Below are 21,477 nucleotides of genomic sequence, written 5' to 3' on the forward strand. Positions count from 1 at the left end.
AGGAGACTCAGGGCTTCTCTTCATAGCACACACAGCTCCTTCATGGAAGAGCCCCGCCTCCTGCCCCCTAGCAGGACAGGGCAACTTTGTCTCAGCATGTCTTAACTAGTTAAAGCTCTTCCTTCTCATGGTCGACACCCAGCCTAGCAGATGAGGGGGCTGTAGGACTCACCTCTGCAGTTCACCGCCCTTTGTTCCCCACCAAACGCAGCAGCCGGTGAACTGCACCAAGTGTGGACAGAGTCTCTGTAGGACCTGCCCGTCCACCCTGGCTGCCAGCATCAGAGCTGGGTGCCCTCCAACTGCTGTGCCCTCCGGGCTGAAAGCCCTCATTTCCCTTCTCTTCTCAGCTTACTTTTCCATTTCCTTTTCTTTACACGGAGCAAGCAGACTCCTAACCTTTTGGAAAGTGGTGTCCCCCTGAGCCCAGTGCCAAACGCCAGAGCCACCTGAGTGAGCTAAGCAGCTGCTCATGGACGTGCTCATGCCTCCCAAGACCCCAGCACCCATCAGGCAAACTAGGACCCTCACTCAGCAGGCCTCCCCAATTCGTTGCCAACTCAGATCCCAGGAAAGATGGAGAGGCCTGGAGCATAGGCAGAGAAGGACCAGGGAAGAGCTCCTGCACCATGACTGGGGGCAGTCACTTAGGACAGTGGGTCTCCAAAGAAATCCTGTTGCCCCCCCATGAGACGCTTACAACTGTTGTTTTGTATTTTGGATAAAAACTCCACTTTTTGATGTTTTCGGCACAGATGAACACAAGTACTTTTTTGTTTAATCTGCAAGGAAAATTCTAATGTCATTCATTGAAAATTTTTAATTATGCTGAAATACATCTAAAATTTACTATCTTAACCATTGTTAAGGGGCATTAAGTGCATTCACCTTCTTCTGCAGAGATCTCTACGCTCTGTCTCCAGAACCCCAACCTGACTTTTTTTTCTCTCTGAACCTGACCTTTTTCTCTTTTTCAAGTCACCTAACCTGGTGCTTTGCTCATGAATGAGAGAAGGGGTAAAACTCTAACTTGTGCCTCCTCTGCTGCTCTGAGCCTCAGGGGCTCCATCTACTTCAGCCACCAAGGACCAAAGTGGCTGCTTATTGTTAAGTGCCCCAGATGCAGGGACCTTGCTCACAAGAGAGCTTGTACTTCCTGTTGTTAAAATTGCAGTAACTGCTTTACTCAGGATGTGTTCCTCCCCTAGGTGACACTGCTGTCAAGTTCTGGGGCCAGAGGAAGCTGCTGTGCTGCTTTCCCAGGTTCTTGGGGAAAGACAAGAGGGACGCGTCTTATTCACTCAGACGGACCTCGGGCCTCCTCCATCAAGGCACCCTCTGCCTTTCTGAGGATGGTGCATACATGACCCCAGACAGATGTGAGAAACATTCCAGGTAAAGAGGCGTTGTTTTAACCACTGGCAGTAAGACTGGCTAACTTAGGGCATCATCTGATTAACATTTGACTGTAATTTTCTTGACATTCCACATGGCCATAAAGATACCACTGTTTTACCACAGAAATGTCTCCAGACCTCCATAATCCACTCAGGCACAAATCTAGCTCCTGCCTCCGCCTGTTACACCACCTTCTTCTTCCTTGTCTCCTTCCCTGGAATCGCATATTCCATGTGAACAGCCCAGTACAGTAAGTGCACATGGGTGGGCTGGGGCCTCCCCCTTCTACTGGAGGGATGGCCGTCTACTTGGGAGCTGTGCTCAGACACCCCCATAAGGTCTCCTGCAAGGGCCTTCACTCTCTCTGGGCTTGCAAACCAGTAGTCAGAACCCATCCAGTCATGGGCCAGGGGCTTGTGGCCCCCTCATCTATTCAATACCCTGCCTCTGTCAGAATGCTCAGCTCAAGCACACAGTACCACCTCTACGCTAAGGGGGCTGTTCCGAAGTGAGCAGAGCCTTCCAGGGCTGGTTTAGGACCCGAGCGTGGCCCATGGTGGGCCTGCCCAGCCCTGCTATTGTCTACTGCACTCCAGAAATACAAATGGAAAATTCCAGAAATAAACAATCCAGAAACTTTAAACCAAGTGCTGTCCTGTATGATGAAATCTCACTCCATTAGCCACTATTGGTCTCACAGAGCCTGTGCTCACGGAACCCTTAACAGTGGTTGTGCTGGCTAGTTGACAAGATGTAATATGCTTCCTTCAGTTGAAAAGGTGAGTTCTCAAAAAGGGAGAACAGAAATTGAATGCTGAGGTTGCTGAGATCCGTGGAGGACAAAGCAACTGTGTGACACTGTTACAGTCACGGTTCACTAGGAGTACACAGATGGGTGAGACATGAGCGGGACACTCCAGCAGAGGGGATGGGTGTGCATAGAGAAGTGCCACTACCCCAAGTGCTCTGTTGTTGGGGACAGTTAATTCTGCGACTACATGGCACGAGTGACTCCCCTGGGTATGGAAGGGCTAGGATTCCACATCCTGGGAATGGGACACAATGCCCTGGCCACTACAAAAGTGGAGCGGCTCAGGCTGTTTCTACCTCCAGCTACAGCTTCATGGCTTCAGCGCCTTGAACACACTCGATCAGCAGCTGATGCAGACCCTCCCTGGACACATCCGTTCTGGGAGACATTCACTACTGGCAGAACAATAATATTCCCCAAAGCTGCAACAGGGAATTAAAACCGCAGTGCCGATGTCCACTGGCAGAACTCATGGAATAAAGAGATGTGAGGAAAGCCATTCACACACCAGGTATAGTACTTGCCTGAGAAGTGGTGGGGTGCGCTGAAGGCTCTTGAGGCGTCACCTACAGGGGCAGATGGACCCTGCCACAACCTAAGTACTCCAGACTGCACAGGTGTATGGACAAAACCGGGGAAGGGCGTTAGCGAAAGAGATGACAACTTCTGATATCAAGGTTCTTTTAAAAGGTTTCAGCAGAAATCCTTCAACCGTCACAGATCACCAGCCATGTCAGGGCTCAATGACTCCGGGTAACCTGAAGAGGATGGTCCTGCTGACCCACATCCCCATCTTGCTGGGTCCTGAAGTGAGGACAGTGCAGTGAGGCAGAGAGCAAGCACATCCACAGAAGTCATAAATTAAATGCTGTCAGACAAGATAGGGAACAGCACAGTCCTGACTGTCCCCTAGGGGTCTGGACGGTGTCCCCTGCCAATACGGGGGGCCGCTGTATGCTGTAGTATGAATGGTACATAATGACACTCCCACAGTCTGGAAAGGTTCATGGGGAGATGCTACCAGGGCAAAACCACCTTTTCTGGTTCTAGAGCCTCCCACTCACTCACCTCTGGGGCAGACTGCTGAGTCCTGTGAAGCCCACATCAATCCAGTCGTGTGGGTGGCTATATGGGGACCATACAGGGAGGCAGGGCACAACACCCCCATCACACAGACCCTGCAGGTTGCTGACACTGTCATTCAGCAGCACCTGGGTGGGGCTACACCTGCAGAAGAAGGGGTAAGGGATCCCCTGAAGGATGCAATCCTGCCTGCTATCACCCAGGCTAAAGTCCTGAGAAAGCAGGAATCTTTTAGGAAGCAGACTTGATCTGGATCAAGGTACCTCACGCACAGCAGGCGTGTAACCCCTGGACCAACAAAAACACACCACAGACCCACTGCCTGCACTTGACAGCCTTCCTGTGGCCTTCCCACTGGGCTGGGGACATACCTCCAAATCCCTCTTAGTTACAGTGAGCCTCTGTAAGGCCCAGTCTGGGTCACGGCGGATGACGGCTTGGGGGCCAACCAGCACGCAGGGCCCAGATCTACAGGACTCAGGGCCAGACAGCTCCTCTGCCTTCCCACCTGAGCACACCTTGAATCGGCTCATCCTCGAACTCTGACCTCACTTTGGTCATAGAACAGCAGCAACCCTGCCTCACAGGAGCACCCGGAGACCCACCCTGGCAGGTGGAAGGCCCAGGTGTGTGGAGGCGGCCTGCACCATAGTGGCTAAGTCCCCTCTAGTGGAGGCAGAGGCACTATTTCAACTGTCATTGTTAAGTTTTTGTTGGGACTCATTTCTGGTTTTGCTCAGATTTCACCCCTTGAAAGTCTGAATCCTCAGCCACCTGTCAGCTAGAGTTTCCAGTACAGGGAACTGAAACCTATCGACTCAGAAAATAGTTTATACTTCCCTCAGGGGAAGTGACCGGTTGTGTTTCTCTCCCTCCCCACCTACTTTGCCATGCCAGGTCATTGTCTACATTTACCCAGCAAATGTGTGCGAGGGACTGCCGACCTTGCCCTGTGGGGAAGGGCCCGCTGTGTACTCCACACTCTGCAGGGCCCATCTTCCACAGAAGCCAGCGTTACTGTCCTGACACGCGGCACACGCCATGGGGGGAGGGGGGGTGCCTCTTGCACAACCCAGATGAAATTTCGGGTCAGCATCGCTCTGAGTGTGTGCACAGTAACATACCCTTTACTGTCATAAGAGGTAAAAAGGGGCATAAAGATGCTCATAAACCTGAAAATAAACACAGACACTCATGTCATCAAAGCTGCAAACCTCCGAATGAAACCTGAGGAAACAGCTCTACAGCAGTGACAGCACAGAGGGAGCTGGGGAGACGCTTTGGGGCCAACTGACAGGGACTATGACCCGGAAACAGCCATTCAGCATCTGGACCCTCCTACCTCCACATCCCCATTACTTCTTCCCAGTGGGAAAGACCCACAGGCACGTCTTGCTAAGCGGCCTGCCCACCAAGAACAAGTTCTGGCAGGTGAACAGAGCTGTGGACACGAGTGGCCGGCCAAGCAGACCCTCCCCATTTGGTGCTCCACTTCCCAGAAGAAGAGTGAAATCAGGAAAAAAATGAGGACAAAAAGCAACTGCTGTGGAATTCAAGCATTCCCTAGAGAAAGAGCTGGATCTGTTGTGCTTTAAAAAGAGCAAAGTGAGGGTGCTGGGCCAGTGCCCTGATGCCCCTCCCCACTCTGTGAGGCCTGAGCAGTCGGGCCAGACTGGCGCATGGGGCTGCATGGAAACAAAAACGTGCGTTCAGCTGGCTCAGCCCCACCACCAGGTAACGCATAGCCCCAGGACTGGGCTAGTGGGGCACAAGCAGCCGCAGGGCAGCAGGGTGAGCTGAGGAATTGGGCCTTAAACCTGGGGACCAACCCTACAGCCTGTGACTCTCCAACCCATGACCCCTGCAGCTGCATGTCCTGAGCCCCCCTGAGGGTGGCTGGGGAACTAGGGGCAGGGTCTGGGGGAAAAGAGCATAGCTTCCCAGTCCTCCACATGTATGCACAGAATGTGGCCAGTTGTGAGCCAGGAGGGAAACTCTTACCCCACACAACACATTTCTTGCTGACCCCAACCACAGATGTTGGCCAGCTGCTCAGCAAGGGAGTGGGCACTACACCGCCACACCTGGGGTTCTTCCTACCCTGCTGCTCATGGGTGGGCAGTGGTCCCTAAACATCACTTGGCAGGGTCACCCTCAGCGCTGAGTCCACCGACCCGGCCCAGCGCTGCCTGCCTTTGGATCTCGGCAGTAACATGAAACAAGGAAAGACCACAAGTGCTCAGGACCTCCAGCCTGCTCCCTCCTCAGTCCCCTCTGACACATGCCACGTCAGAAACAGGGAAACAAGCTCAGGGAGGTCACCTGCCCCCTCTGCCCCCAGCTTCCCCAGGGGACCTTAAAAGTGTACACACCCCCATCCTCCAGGCACCTTGCCATCCATCTGCTCTCTCCACCCAGTTTACTAACAGCTCAGCTCAAGTATTTTCAAAACACTGAGCTGTCTTGTTGCAATAGAAATCTTATTTAGGAACAACTGGCAAAGCTAGTTCATTGCTCTTCTGCTTAATGGTAAACCTGTCATTTTTCCTTCTATAGAATGTGAATCAAAAAGCATATACATCACAATCTAGTGCTTTTTCTTTATTAAAAGAGGTGCATTCACCAGGCTGAGCTTGCGGCTTCTCTCAATGGCTCACAGGCACTAAAACAAGACAGAAGCTGTGGAAGGAAGTGACTGCTCCCCCTCCACGCCAGCACCTCCCCATGTGAGTAGCACTGCATTCCCTGTGCTACGTGGACATGAGAGGGCGCAGACGTGAGCAGCCATGCCAACTCCAGGACCAAGCTGCACAGTCACTGGGTGAGCAGCTCAGAGAAGCCCCCGAGTGGTGGTGGTGGTTTCTGAAGAACTGGAACGCAGTCAGTCAGTCACTTCAACTAACCCAAGCCGGATTTACCCGGATTCAGCTCTCACCCAGACTGCTCGTTGTGAATCTGGGGACTACACAACGCTGGCCTTGGCCACGCCCGCCAACTGAAGCGTGGAGAGAGCAGCAGCTGCTCTTGCTAGGAAGGAACGGGGCTGCGGCCTGGCACCACATGCCCGAACGAGTGCCAAAGGCAGGGCCGCATCACCGCCTTGATGAAAATCCTGTTTTTCTACCAAAACATGAACAGCAGCACTCGGTTAGTTGTTTGGCACTGTTAAAACCTCCTCTGGGCTATTCTTAACGTTAAAAAGTTTACCACAAAGTTAGGAAACTATCTGAGCAACTTCTCCCTTTAAAGCTTACTAAATGGTGCCTGCCCGCTGGCCTTCCGTTCAATCAAATGCCGACTGAGGAAATAAAAACTGGAAAGTGGATAGATGGCTAAAAGCAAACTGGCAGAGGGAGAGAAGGGAAAATCCCCATGCCTGTGACAGCAGCCAGCAAATAATGAGGACGTCAGGAATGCAAGTCACAAGTGACGATCTGCGACAGGTCTGAAACCCTCATGCAGAAGTGCGCACAACGAGGCAGGCCGGAGCTGGAGGCGAGGGCAGCAGGAGTCCCACACAGAAGCTAGCAGCAGAAGCACAGCTGTTCAGCACACAGACCGGATGGGAAAGCAACAGGCTCACCACCGAGGCTCTGGGCCTCCTTCCAAAAGCCCCAGCGTGGGACACTGGTGAAGCACCCAGGCCAGGGGCAGGTTAGTCTGGTCTTACAGGAGGTAATGTTCTTCTCTGTGACAGGCCACTGCTTCTGAAAAAGACGTTTCTCTAAGAAACAGTAATATTTTTAAGAGACAAAGATGATTAAGTAAAAAGCACTCCTACCACTGGGTACTGAGGGCAAAGCTTGCTTAAGGCTCTAACTCATTAAATAACAGACAGTAAAATAAAATGCCGTCACCAGGTCACAGGGCACCCAGGGGGCGCTCCAGAGCCAGGGCTAGTACCTCCTCATTGACACACAAGCAGCGTACGAATGCAACTCAAATACGCAAAAGATACATAGGTTGAAATTGCTTATTTATTTATGAAAAACTCTACATGTATTGTTTGCTTTTAAAATGAGGCTAAAGTGTCAATAAAAGTGCCGTTAGCTCTAAGATTAAAGTCATCGTAAGCATTCACCTTTAAGTAGGTGCCAATGATAGTCATGCAAACTTACAATGGAAGAAGACATAGATGGTATTTTTTTAAAAAAACCTCAGCATTAACGACACATTCTACCTTCTATGAAGCAAATCACTTTCCTATTAAAACATAATAAAACAGCAGGGGTGCAGACAATTCACTTTTCACAGAGTTCAACAGAATTCAAACAAAATTCCCAGAACTAAAACCACATTAACCACATTCTCCCATTAACTTGTGAACAAAACAGTGAAGTTGCTTTGGTAAATTCTGTCAAGGAAAAATAATCTTCTTCCAAAGCACACTGATAAATATTTATATTAAAAACCACAAATGTAGTTATTTAATCAGATACAACAGAAGACAACATTTATTTTTACATTAATCCTTGTAGATAAGAAAAATGTGATTTACAGTGCACATTCCAGTCCAATCTGGCTTTGTCTTCAGATTTTGAGAAACATTATGAATAACTCTTGTTACCGAGGTGAGTTACAGGCACTTAGCATTACAGCATACAAATCTGGGTGCAGCAAACTCAGAACTCCCCAAGTGCAACAGACTTTCTGAGTCTTGGTGTTCACTTTCCTGTGCCTCGAGACAGGACTAGCCAAAGACAAACCTTCAGCCTGGCTCCTGCTTTAAAATACCTGCATAATCCGTGGCATGCACACAGTGCGCACAATCCCGGCGACTATTTACCTGAGGAAGTGAGATTATTTCAACTTAGCTAGCTATTACACTAGAAATTATAATCTTTCCTCCTGGTTATAAAACAAAGAAAGCCTTCCCCATTTCAAGGTTCCAGCACAGTTGGACTTTTAACACCACTTAAAACACAGACCCTTTCAAGGCTTGGTCAAGTAAACCTCTTGTTCTGCTAAAAAGAGATAGGTAGACACACAGTTGGATGACAGAGATGGATAGACAGGTAGAGAGAGAGGACAGAGATGACAGATGCTCTGTCAAGTCATGAGTCCTGCAATCGTCCAGTGTCCCAACGGAACGCTATGTGGAATGGACTAGAAGTGCACACTGAGCTGCTTGAGGACAGTTTCCTCACAAGAGGAATGTACAAAAAACCTGTACCTTTTCTTTCAATCCACCACTACCTAAGACGCATACACGCACTGCCTGTCGACAAGAGACATGTGCTGGTTGTACCTGACTCAGGATCACTTTCCAAGGACACAGAACAAGTCTGAGAACATGAGACAGACACCTCAGCAGAGCTCTCTTATCAGCCGCAACACCGCTTCCCAGGGACCAAGCCACTCTCACAGCATAAACCTGGGTATTATGGGAAAGAGGCACTTTCAGTATTTTCTGTAGTTTCAACTCTTAAGAGCCATACTTTAATCTGCAGAGGAAGAAGGAGAACAAACTTTTAGATGGAAGCAAAGACCAGTATTTAAAAGGAAAACCTCGAAGAAAGAACCACCGTCACCACCCTGTGGGCAGGTGGCTCCTTCCTCCCCTGGCGAGGCTGCAGACGTGCTTGCAGATCACATACAGCCTTTGCTTTTCCACTGCTTAATTTGTTTACGTATTTTTTTTTCTGAGAGGGCATCTCTCATGTTTACGTATTTTTTAACTTAATATGGAAAAAAGTTTCACTTGCCAGGTCACCACAGTCTACCATCTCCTGTGGCGGTTTCATTTTACACCTGGACTGTGAGTCTGGCAACAGAAGAGAACTGCACAGCCACCACACTCTTGTGTGTCAGACGGTCCACAGAGACTACATGCAGGAGAAAAGCCAAGAAACACAGAGGGGGAGGCCTGGGAACAGTTTTGTGGAAAAGTGTGGATCGTGACTGGCCTCTTAATGGACAGCATCAGAGGTTCACACACCAGGTCTTAGCAACACATAGACTGAGAAGTGGGAATCCCCATAGTAAGGCAATCAATCAGTGAGGGGTCACAGCGTGCCGGGCACATCCACTCAACACAGAGAGATGAAAGCGAGTCGAGAACCAGGCACACGGTGACCCTCCACCTCCAGCACAGGGAGGCTACGATGCACTAACAGGAAACACATGGCACAACAAATGAGAATCGGAACAAGATACACAGGCATGATACTAGGCAAATTTTGGTTTCAAAGTACTTGGGAAGCGGGTTCTCCTCTGTCCCAGGCGTGTCCTCTGACTCTCACTCGAGCTCCTCCCAGTTATCCGTCAGGTGGCCTTTGCTCTGCCGTCTAATACTGACCAGCTTCCCGGCTGCCTTGAGGCTCCAGCGGGAGCTGTTTGCAGAGCTGGCCAGGCTGCTGTACTTGCCGGAGCCCTTGGCGTCCTCCTCCCAGCCTGGCCAAGGAGGACGGTCACTCAAGGTGTCACCTGAATCAGCTGCCACATCTTCAACAGCAAATTTTGGAGGCTCCCAACCTTCAATCTCATCTGGTTTCTTAGACTGTATACTCTGTTTTAAAACCAAATTGTCCCAAAATCCAGATTTCTTCTCTGTCTTCAACTCTTCTTTTAATCGTAAGTTAGTTCTATAGGAGATGAAAGAGTTAAGTGTTGGTGATCCACTGATCTTAAGGCCCCAAATTGTGTCCATTTTATTATTAGAAGATTTTCTTTCTTTCTAAAGTTTAAATTGTTCAGAAAGCTAACACAAGCAAAGAACTAGTTCTCAGATGAGACACAAAAGAGAAGTCGCTCTAGGCGCTATGAAAAGGATGCTCAACGCTGAGAAAACTAGGCGAGAAAACCCAGGGTCCAGATTAAGGAATATGGAGAGACTGTTCCATTTATCAAATTGGTTTTCACCAGGGTTATTCATACAGCACACTAGTCTCGAGCATTTATAGATAATTTGCTTAAGAAAAATAAGAATTCAGAACATCTACCATGAAATGGAAAGGCCAGCCAACTGGTGATGGTGAACATGCTCATGCATGAGTGCAGGGCGCTCCGTGTTGGCTGCTGGTCCTGCAGCCTGGCTGCTGGGAGCACCCCCGGGGCAGTGTTCAGGCCTCACCCCATCAACTCTCATGTGATATGACCAGGGGCCAGGACACAGGTATTCCTTCAAGGCCCCCCTGGGGAGACACATATTTGCCACCACCTGACGGCCAAGAGGACTCGCGCTATCCTCCCAGAACAGAACATGGCAAAATCAGGGCAGGGCCACACCTGCAGCCAGTGGGGTGTGTGGCAGAGCTACCCCAGAGCCTCACATGAGCACCTTCTCACTTTCAGGCTCACCAAGATTCGCTTTCTAAGCAAACAACATGCTGTTGGCAACACCATTAGGTTCTGACTAAATACCTTTCCATCTTTAAACACACCTTAATATTTCAAAACATTTATAATAAACTAGCAGCAATATGTCAGTTTAAATACATTCAATTTTCTAGAATCTTAAAGAGTTTACTGATCAAGGCTTACGTTTACCTGTGTTTTTTTCCCTTGATTTTCTGAAACTACTAAACATCTTAAGCATGGCTGCAGGCTGCTTTCAGGCTAGTAAATCCAGTTTATAATTTGAAGTTCAAAGGCCAGTCTGAGAAACTTTTCTGCCAAAAGTACATTTTACTTTCTTTTGTTTCCAGAACTCATTTCCCTTTACTGACAAGGGGGAAGGAAACTCTAATTGTCACATCCCTTTGCCCTGCTATCTGCCCCACAAAAGGGAGGGACACAGGAAAGGACAGAGCATGTGAGCCAGCCAGTAGCCTGTGAGTTTCAGGTGAACTTCACACAGGCAGAGAGTCACCTTGCCCTTCTGAGGGACCACTGGCCTCGACAACTGGGACTTACCCTTTAGACTTGGGAGATCTACATCTTTCGAGCAGATGTTGTTCGTCGTCTTTATTAAACAGAGAAGTCACTTCTTTCCAACCTCTGAAGCTTGCTCCCTGAACCTAATAAAAGGTTAAGGAAAAGATCAAATCTGAAGTAGTAAATAGATGACAGTTTTGTAATCCAGTAACTGTGGAGCTGGATTTAGAAAAGAAATTGGCACAGATTTCCTTACCCTGCTGTATCCACACACGTTTAGTTCTCCCATTAGCTGCAGGTAATCTCAGATGTCATGTCCCACAGACCCATCAGCTTTTCCATGCTGCTGAGGAGTCTCCCCATTTGGTAACAGTACTGATCACAGAGTTCACCAAGCAAGGATGTGCACTCCCCTCCACAGTTAGATTTTGGAGAAGAAATAATTTTGTTTGTTTCTAAGACAAATGATTTCTACAACTTTTCATTTCTGAAATCAGAATGCATCTTAATAGTGCCTGACCCCTTAGACTCAAAGGCATACATTAATAACAAGGAATGGAAAAGGGGGGGTGACCTTTCCTGGAGGCCTGTGCCAAGTGCCCCTCCCACGAGCTAAAGCAGGCTGCCCCAGAGCCCAGGAGCACAGAGCTAGGGTTTTCCTTTGCTTTTTTGGAGGGGAGGAAAGGGCATTGGGAGAAGGTGTCTCCCACAGTACAGGCCTAGCTTTAAAATACTGTGAAATGTTAAAAATGCAACATATAAAAATAAAGCAAAACGGAAAGCTGAACCAAGAGGCGGCATGGGTAGTGGGGCAGAGACATGGGACAAGAGCATCACGGTAACTTTTCTTGCCTGTGATGAAAATGCCAAGATGTAAACAGTGTAGTAAGAAAAGGAAGGACTCCATCTGAAGGCTAAGATTCCATTTTAAAAACAGGGGAGTTAAAAGGTAAGATTCCTAACACAGGTTCAACACCCTATCTTAAGGCAGAGCAAGCAGTCCTGACTGTTACGTTCCCAGTGCCTGAGGGTCACCACTATCTTGGAGAAGAACAGGATCAGTGCATTCCTTGTGTTCATCTTACAGAATATCTAGAGGACAGACTATGGATGGTGACATGATGTCTCTCACGAGACAGTCATGAGACTGCATGTCAAGCCTATGCCCCCCAGCCCACAACCGGCCCTTTGCCCTATTGAGAGTCTTAAGAGACAGAATGTAAATGCCTTAAGTGCGCCTCCTCTCCGAGGCTGCCCTCACTCCTCTCTTCATGTGTGCACTCTTTGCCTTACATAAAACCTTCTCACTGCTTAACTTACTACGTTTTGTCTCTGTGCTCTTCCAGTGCTGTCTTTGTTACTTACTATTTCACTCAATTTTCTAGACTTGGAACTAGTCTTCTCTCTCTCTGTCCTACTTCAGACAAGTAGGGAAGAGCTACTGAGTTCTCTTATTTCGGCTTGCAAGTTCCCATAGCCTGGGTGACCCAGTGTGATGTAATAAGAAATACACATTTGGTCACTCATGACCAAATACATGTTTCCCAGGTATATTTGGTCTTCATCCACAGTTCCTGAAAACACTGTAGAGTCTTAAAGGTGAGACAAGTGTTGTGTCATGTTAATGAGAGACTTTTGGACTCATACCCAAGGGCAGGGGCTGGAGGCTTTATCAGCCAATGGTCAGTAATTTAGTCAATCATGACTGGGCAGTGAAGCCCTCACAAAACCCATGAGAAGAGCTTATCACTCTCTGCTCTGCTCTGCCTGTCCCGCTTGGTTGGAGAGAGCTTCCATGCTTAGGAGACCAGAATGCCTCCAGGTGCCACCGAGCCAGGCCCCAAGCTCCACGAGGACAGAAGGTCCTTTATTACACTGGTAAACATAAGTGTTTTCCTGAGTACTGTGAGCCAATCTAGCAAAGTAATTGAACCTAAGGGGAAGGTTGTGGGAACCTCCAGTCTGTAGTCAGTAGGTCAGGGGCACAAGGAGCCCCTGGGCCTTGCAACCAGTGTCTGGAATGGGGGGTGGAAGGCAGTCTTGTAGGATGGATCCCTTTAACCTGGGGAATCTGGATTGAGTTTTCCCAGACACCCTGCTGGTGTTCAAGAATTGCTTGGTGTTAGAATGTGTGGGGAGACCCCCCTCCCACAGTTACACACATTGACATCAGGTCCGGGAACCTGAATGGAGTTATATTGCTATTACTGCTGGGTATAATAATGTTATTGTTATACATATGTATAGGGAAAGAAGACACCATCGCATTTGGTATTGGATGAGTGGGAATCACACCTGGAAAGGACTGCAGCTGTACAATCATGCTCCTTAGCACCCTGCCTGAAAATCTCCTGTCTTTGCCTGTAGAAGTTCTCAGAACATCATCTCACTCCACCCAGTGCCTCTCCCAAATCCTGGGGTGGGTGGGGGCTTAGTTCCCACACTGTGCAGATTCAAGCAGACACTCAATGCAAGGTGACCCTGGTTTCAGGAATTGGCAAGGGAGCTGCCCTGTGCTGAGCAGTTCAATGGCTTTCCTTTTCTCTGCTCTTTCTTGTTCTCTGCTGCCTGCAAGGCAGCTGCCATCATTCCCTGACACTCTCATTTTAATGAATTCCTTCCTTACCTGCACTTGTCCAACCCGCTCGAGAATCTTATTCAGAGTCAAGACCCCTCTCCCATCCAGGCTGAGGTTTCTCCTAGTGCTTCACCTAGTGCACAGGGAGAGACCTCCCCAGACGCAGCTGCGCGGCAACAGTAGGAGACAATCAATGGAATGGAACCTGAACCCAGCCTAGCGGCCTGCCGAGTATCCGCAGCTGTGTGCCACCTGGTGCCAGGGTGGGCAGTTTTCAAAAGCTCACCAGGAAACTCAGGAGTCCCACCTTTGTCTTCATCAGGCAGGCTCCCTGAGCCCCTTTGGGCAGAGGTCCATGTCCTTAGATGGCACAGGAAGGCTGACAGCTCCCACATAGAGAGGTGCGCATGCACATGGCAGAGGCTGAACAAATGCAGCCTCTTGTGCCCTCAGTGGGAGCTGTCACATCAGGAAGGATGTGCGGCCTCAGTCTGCCACGTTGTGTGCTGCACACACTCCTCCCAGTCCCAGTCACTGCAATGGCTGTGCAGAATTGCATGCATGCCAGGGAAAAGTTCTGCGCTTTGTCCTCCCAGGGCTTCTGGGAGGCACTTCTGCAAGAAGCAATGGTCAGCCTCCAAGAGAGCCTGTTGGGATGCCAAGGCTCATCACAACAGTCTAGACTGGACCCTGAACGCCTCTCTGGGAGGACCAAGAGCCCTCAGGAAGCTCACACTCAATCAGGACAAACAAAGGCCATGAACTGGAAGTTGCTGGGTGCTAAGCTATCACGAGTAGGAGACAGCGTGGAGGCCATGAGCAGTGGGATCAAAGGCAAGCCTGAACTCACGTCTCCCCTGGAAGGTGCCAGGGCGAGCCGCACACTGTAACAAGCCCCTCCCTCTCCACACTTCTGGGACAGCCTCTTCTACACCGGGTCCCCTGACCCACCAGATCCTCCCCTCTCTGCCCCTCACCCTTCTGTGTCAGCACTGTGGTCTCAGCCACACTCCTCCTCAGTGCTCCAAAGGCCATGCCCCCAGGATCCATTTCTGATGTCATCATGGAAATTAACAAGAAAGGGGAACTGACATTAAGTCATTACCCAGTGTTTGCACGGAAATTGCCAGGAAGAAGATAAAAAAGTACTTTTAAATACATGTCCCAGAAGAGGAAAAACGGAGAAAAAATTGCTAGAAATGAAGTGAACTGTGAGGGTGTACACCAAACAGATAAATGGTCTTCTCTTAGATACAGAAATTCACAGGTAAAGTCACAATACAAGGGGTCTAGGTTTGTTGTGTAGCGTAATTACCAACAGATGAGCTGTAATCAACAGGCCACGGCTCACTGAGTGGACAGCACACTGAAGGCCACTTGGCCCCTTTTCTGTTGCAGTCACACAGCAGCCCCCCGCCAGCGGGCTAAGTCAGCCACTACTGCCAAGTGGATGCTGCTGCTGATGCAGGTCAGAAGGTCGATGGCAGTGTGACCTGTGCCACATGCCTATGTAGCCCACACACATCACCTCACCATCTCACGTTGTCACAAGACGGTGAAGATAGGGCAGGGACGTACTTAAGAGGTGCTCATCCATAACTTCTCATCACCATGTATCCTTACAGCAGCTCTACGTTATTAGTGTTCATCTCTGGCCATGCCTCCTCTATAAATTAAATGCCATAGGTGTGCGTGTATAGGAAACACTGTATATATAGGGTTTGGTACAATCCCTGCTTTCGAGCTCCCCAGGGTCTGATCTGAGACCACGTTCTGTGTGGATATGGGGAACTGCTGTTTAGAGAATTAAAAGCTGTATATTATGTATTTGGGACAACACATTTTTATTACATGACATTATACAAATACACACACATGTGCATTTGGTGGCTGTGTAGGTTAAACTGTTAATGTAATTTTCTGGGGGGCAGGACTGCTCTCAGTATTTCTGGAAGCGCAGTGCACATGAATGGCAACAGGCTGCATGAACAACCACACGGCTTGCTCCTCAAGCCACCTTTGTCCTACAGAGTGGGTACAGATCTTAGGGCCTGAGAGGCAAACCTCTGCGAGCTCAGAAAGGAAGCAGGCAGGGGGGAGATCCCTGCTGGGGGAGGGAAGCCTGTGTGCCTCCCCCTCTCAGCGGACACACAGGTGTGCTGCATAGGAGCCAGATGCCTATGAACTGCTCCACGTGCAAGTGAAGACAGGCTCCTAAAGACGGGGATTTCCATGAGGAAGCAGCCAAGGTGTCAGGCCTCAAGGCAAAGTCACAGGAGGGATCAGAGTGGACGCCCCTTCCTCCTTTACAGCAAAGACACTCAGACTGATTGACAGATGCTGGGCTACATATTTCCAGTCAGCAGGCAGAGGAAAGCATGCACCCAGCACTTTCCAGAAAGGGTTGACCACCTACCTCCAGAGGCTCCAGTGGCGAACACTCCTGTCCACCCCTCAGATCTGAAGCCTTTTAAAAGTATATGGTGTATCTTGCTTAATCCCCAAGATTTATGCCTTTAAACCCATGTCGCTGCTTCAGGACCTGCCCTATCAGACATCAGACGACGTGCTCAGCTCCAGTTACCGGGCGTTCCTGGAACAACGGCAGCTCCAGTGCCCAGACCCCCTTTTCCATCAACCTCCTTATCTACTCATCTCAACTTCCTGGATATTAAGAAAACTTCCTCTCAATTTCTCAGTCTTTCTCACAGAAAGTTCCCATGTTCCCAAGGCCACTTTGGGAACCGACTGTTTCCTGGATCACTCCCCTCAGTGAAGAAAGCTTCCTGCCATTAAGCTGAATGCTTTCACCAAGAAGCTCAGAGTTCACTGACTCACTCATTCTGCACGACATTAAGTTCAAAGTTTTTAAGTTGTAAGATTTATCAAAGATCTCTAACTTCACACATTTCGCCAGCGGAGGTGGCAAGGAACACTGGGTTCCCTGACAGGCCCGATACTTTCCTGAGTCATGTTCTGCTCCCAGCCCTTAGGGACGCCATCAGTGCCACCCTCCAGGCAGGCACTCCCCCCACAGAGTGAACTCAGGACCACTGTGACCGAGGCAGAGCAGGGTGTCCGTCATGCCACTGCAAACCAACGACCAGCCTACTCTGTAACTTAACCTATATGCTGTTCTCCCTTCTCTCCGCCCCTTCATCAGTTAAGTAACATTGTAACCAGGAGAGCAGACAGACCTCCACCTGTCAACAAACCTACATGGATAAAGAATGCTAATAAGCTAGGTCACCAGTCACCTAAATAACCTTACTAACCACCTGTATACATCACGCCTATACTAATCCGGGCGCTAAAGGCCCTAGGTGTGCCTCTTCACTGAGGTTGCCCACCCTGCCACCTTTGAGTGCATACTTTGCTTTAAATAAAACTTTCTTGCTCCTTAAGCATATTGCACTGTCTCTGAATTCCTTCTCAAGACAAAGACAAGAACCTGAACCTTAAGCAGGTTCAAGGGAGCCCTCCAACCTCCAGCACCGGTGGTTAAGTGTCTTTGTCCCTTTGCTGCTTCACTTAGCTTTCTAGTTCCTAATGCAATGCTTTTCTCTCTCCCTGATTCATTTCAGACCAGCAGGGAAGTGGCTGCAGGAAGGAACCTGAGTAGTGGGGGCTTTTATGTTCCTGTCACGTGAGGGACTTGGACGGGACTGCAGCCATACGATCACGTCCTTCAGCAGCCCGACTGAATGTCTCCTCTCCTTTTCTCCCTCTGCCCTCCCTTGCTCTCCACCGCCTGTATGGCTGCACAAATAAAAGGGCCACTCTTCCGGCACCATGCAATGCTAACACTGAGCTCCTTTCTCGCCTGCACTGATTGGGCCTGACTGCAATTTCTGTCCGACCAGAGCCCTTCCTCCCTTCCCTATCCAGGTTGACACTTCACCTCCTTTGTGGGGAGAGACCTCCCTGGAGGGGCTGCCTGACAACATGAAGACAACAGCCACAGTAAGAATCACAGACGGTGTTAACGTGGGCCATGTACAGTGTTTCTGGAGAGCATCTGACTCTGAGACTAAGCCCTGTGATCCTCTGCATGCTGCTGAGATTGGTCATGGCTGGTCCAGCCTCTTTTAGGTTCCATGAGCTGAGATGCATCAAGGCTGCCTCCGGGGGAGAGAGGGCGCAGCACATCCTAGTTAGGCGAGAGGGTGCAGCACATCCTAGTTAGGTGTTAGCAGAGGGCCCTGTCCTTGGCCTATCCGACCCCCAGTGAGATTCCCACATATTTGTTCGCTCAATAAATGTTATCTACCGTATCAGACAAGAAGTTACTAAAAGTTAAAAAAATACTACTGCATTAATCCTAACAGCCAAGATGTGGAAGCAACCTAAGCGTCCATCGATGGATGAATGGATAAAGAGGGTGTGATATATACACATGATGGAATGTTATTCACCATAGAAAAGCAGGGAATCCTGCCATTTTGACAAAGTGTTTGGACTCTGAAGGCTTTACGCTAAGGGGGAGAAGTCAGAGACAAATAACGTATGGTCCCACAGGTGCAATCAAAAATCAAAACACAAACTCAGAAAAAGAGGTAAGGTCCAATGAGCTCTACACAATGATATAAAGGGCATATAAAAGTGTAGGCAAAGGGTCTGTTTGTGTTTATACAGAGGATCAAAGCCTAATTTGGCTACCCCGAAAATGAACTAAGATACGATATGAAAAAGAACTTTCAACATCAGCACTCTCGGAAGGACTCATGCCAGAAGATGATCATCAAAAAAACCCCAACAAAGATCCACGCACTGCTACAGCTGTAGATGCACTCATCCCACCAGCTCCTGGACTTGCCATGGGAATGAGGAAGGAGATATCTAAGCTGGCCTGTGCATACAGTAAAACAACAAATTTGACTGGATCTATACGGTTGGAACTCAACCAAGAATTAGGAGAAGTGCAAATTGTAGCGCTCCAAAATCTTACAACTACAGACTATTTACTGTTAAAAGAACATATGGGATGTGAACAGTCCCCAGGAATGGGTTGTTTTAATTTATCTGAATTCTCTCAGACTGTTCAAGTTCAGTTGGACATTATCCACCATATCATAGATAAGTTCTCACAAATGCCTAAGGTGCCTAACTGGTTTTCTTGGTTTCACTGGAGATGGCTGGTAATTACAGGCATGCTTTGGTTACGTAACTGTACTCCTATTATGTTAATGTGTGTGCACAATTTACTTAGTAGTTTAAAAACTATAATGCTGAAGTTACTCTACAAGAAGATATGTCAAAGAAATAATCAATCTCCCCAGGTTTTCTTCCGCCTGCTACTTCTATAGCTTTTCTTCTTCCTTCCTAATTACAACCCTTAAATAGAATTCGTGCCATATATCGAGTACCAAGTATCATAATTCTTCCAAGGGGTAAAGACACCTCAAGACAAATACTGGGCATAGAAGCCACAGGGCATAAATATGCAAAGAAGTAAAAAGCTAACCTTTTCAAACAATAAGGCTTCTCTCTCACTGATCAACTTTACATTTCCCTGTATGGCCCCGGAAGATGACTGGTTAGCCAGAGACGGGTAAGATTCCTCAAGGGAGGAACAACCTAAGACAGGCACAGTCGCAGGGGGGCCATCAGGTGAGAAATTGGGGATCAACAGAGGTGAGGCTTAGAACCTCCCCCCCCCCCCGTTCTGAGAGAAATCTTCTGCATACGTGGATGTTTATTGCCCTCGTCTAGCTCGGATTAACACATAGTCTACAGGCACACACCTGATCATCTACATTTGCTCTCTTACAACACTAAACTATGTTTTCTACCTTTATCTTGTATCTACCTACCACTTCAGCATTTTATTAAAAATAATAATAATAAAGAGAGAAATATGGTATCCACATATAAATCAAGTATAAAAATCAAATGAATATTCATATTTGAACTGACTGTTTATAGTTCATAATGCATGAGCAAAACCGAAAGCTTCTGTGATGACTGCCCTTGTACTGTTCACCATGTAACTTATTCACTATGTAAGAATAAAAAAAAAAAAAGAAAAATAGGTAAGGTTTGTAGTTATCACAGGCTGGGGCGGCGGGAGGGGAATTGGAGGAAGGTGGTCAAAGGCACAAACTTCCAGTTCTAAGATGAGTTAAGTCCTGGGGTGACTGCAGTGAACACGGCTGTAGGATATGCAGGGAAGCTGTTAAGCAAGTAAATCCTATGAGCTCTCATTTCACGGAAAAAACATTTTTCTCTTTTTCAAGAACTGTATGAGATGATGGATGTTAACTCGTTGTCATCGTTATCTCACAGTCTGAGAGTCAGGTCACTGTGCTGCACACAGTGCTGCCAGTCACTTGTATCTCAATGAAACCGGGGAAAAAAAACAGAGTTGAACCTGCAGACTTCATCTCTTTGGATCAGGAAATGGACTCTCATCTAACCAAGCCGCACTCTCAGTGCCATCCTTCAAACTTAGTCTCTCAATATGTAAACCTAAAATTTTAAACAAAATGTCCTAAGTTACTTAAAAACAAAAATGCAGTCTCCTTTGCATTTTGTCTTATTTTCCCTCCGGTATAAAACTCTAGCTTGAAGTGTTTTAAGTATCCAAGATGCAATAGATGTGAATTTCTCATCTGCAATTTTCCTGGCATCCCCCCCACCCCACATATGTCTGTCGATAGTGTTCCCACGCTGTGAGAGAGCAGCAGCTGCCTGCCCCGAAGCTGCCCAGTGCAGCTCTTGGTCCAAAAGATGATCAAAATACAAATTTTACCTGAGCAAGAAAAACTACATCAAAACTGAATGGTGACATACGAGACACACCACCTCCACGCTGGGAACAGAGCCTACATTCCAAGATGTCTTTGAAAAACAGAACCTAACATATGGAATGACTAGTGAGGACACAGTATGACGCTCTGAGCAGTTTCGTGTGCAGCTCATGTCAGGATCCCATGTAATGTTAGTGCTTTAAAAAAGCAATGTGATGTTTATACATTTTAATGGTGTTCAAGTTTACTCACCAGGAAATAAATAAAAATCTTTGTTAGGCCAAATATCCCAATATTTTATTAGGAAAACACCGTTATTCTATGTCACAATCTATCTCCATCAGGTGTGATTGGGTGGAGGTGACTGACTTCATAAACTAAGGAGCACCACCACCCCTATGGTCACTGCACTTACACGCCCACGCCCACATCGTGCGCATCACAGAGTCAGTGTTCCAAGACCCGAGGCCCATTCTCTGTCCCGGCAGATCCTAGCTCTGGATTTTCTGGATACAGCTCTTAGGGCCGGCACTCGGCCCAAAAGAAGTGTCAAAATATGTGTCTTAAAGCTTCTTCATGTGAAAAGCACTCAGGCTGTGGGGCTGGTGCTGCACTGTGAGGGCCTCTGCAGTGCCCCCGCCTCGCTCTGCCTCAGCGATGGGGAGGAACTGCCGTAGGGCCTTACTTCTAAGCCCCAGGGAGGGGATGTGGGCATTCCCACCTGCGTGGGAATGGGCTCAGGGCACGCTGTCCCAAGGGAAAGCTGTAGAGCCATGCCAGGCTTCAATTATCTTTTTTTCTAACCTCCCTAAATCTTAGAATGCACAATAAACCTTATGTTTAAACATGCTGAGTTATTGAGAAACTGACAATCCTGGAGAAACCTGATTTCATAACCAAATCCTAGGCCTTTTTATCAGGCCAAAGGACTGATGGGGACACTCACCAGCTCACAAACTGCTTGAGCTGAAAAGGCCTTCAAGGAAGATGGCCGGACTCCTGGCCTCACAGAGGCACACCAGGAGACTCCCATGAGGGCTGGG

At 48.3% G+C, this 21,477-nt stretch overlaps 2 protein-coding genes and 1 long non-coding RNA gene across 12 annotated transcripts in view; 2 read left to right on the top strand and 1 right to left on the bottom strand.

Annotated features, from left to right (window-relative positions):
- Window positions 1-2,041, top strand: part of FBXO25 (F-box protein 25) — a 44,322-nt gene extending 42,281 nt beyond the window's left edge. For 8 of the 9 annotated variants that reach the window (XM_036898199.2, XM_057505030.1, XM_057505031.1 and 5 more), the window contains one exon: window positions 1,209-2,041. The gene's annotated coding sequence lies outside the window, so the exon portion shown is untranslated. The remainder of the gene's footprint in view (window positions 1-1,208) is intronic. The other variant, XM_057505029.1, reaches the window with a different exon arrangement.
- Window positions 2,042-2,858: 817 nt separating this feature from the next.
- Window positions 2,859-20,137, top strand: LOC118918903 (uncharacterized). The gene is made up of 3 exons (XR_005027312.2): window positions 2,859-3,018; window positions 17,270-18,241; window positions 19,718-20,137. It is a non-coding gene; the product is annotated as an uncharacterized LOC118918903 (long non-coding RNA).
- Window positions 9,448-21,477, bottom strand: part of TDRP (testis development related protein) — a 57,843-nt gene continuing 45,813 nt past the window's right edge. For both annotated transcript variants that reach the window (XM_036898210.2, XM_036898211.2), the window contains 2 exons: window positions 11,147-11,250; window positions 9,448-9,876 (listed from right to left, as the gene is read on the bottom strand). In XM_036898210.2, coding sequence (XP_036754105.2) covers window positions 9,531-9,876; window positions 11,147-11,250 — 450 coding nt within the window. In that variant the 3' untranslated portion in view covers window positions 9,448-9,530. The remainder of the gene's footprint in view (window positions 9,877-11,146; window positions 11,251-21,477) is intronic.

The sequence above is a fragment of the Manis pentadactyla genome, chromosome 7 (genome assembly GCF_030020395.1).
Source record: "Manis pentadactyla isolate mManPen7 chromosome 7, mManPen7.hap1, whole genome shotgun sequence".
Taxonomy (NCBI): Eukaryota; Metazoa; Chordata; class Mammalia; order Pholidota; family Manidae; genus Manis; species Manis pentadactyla.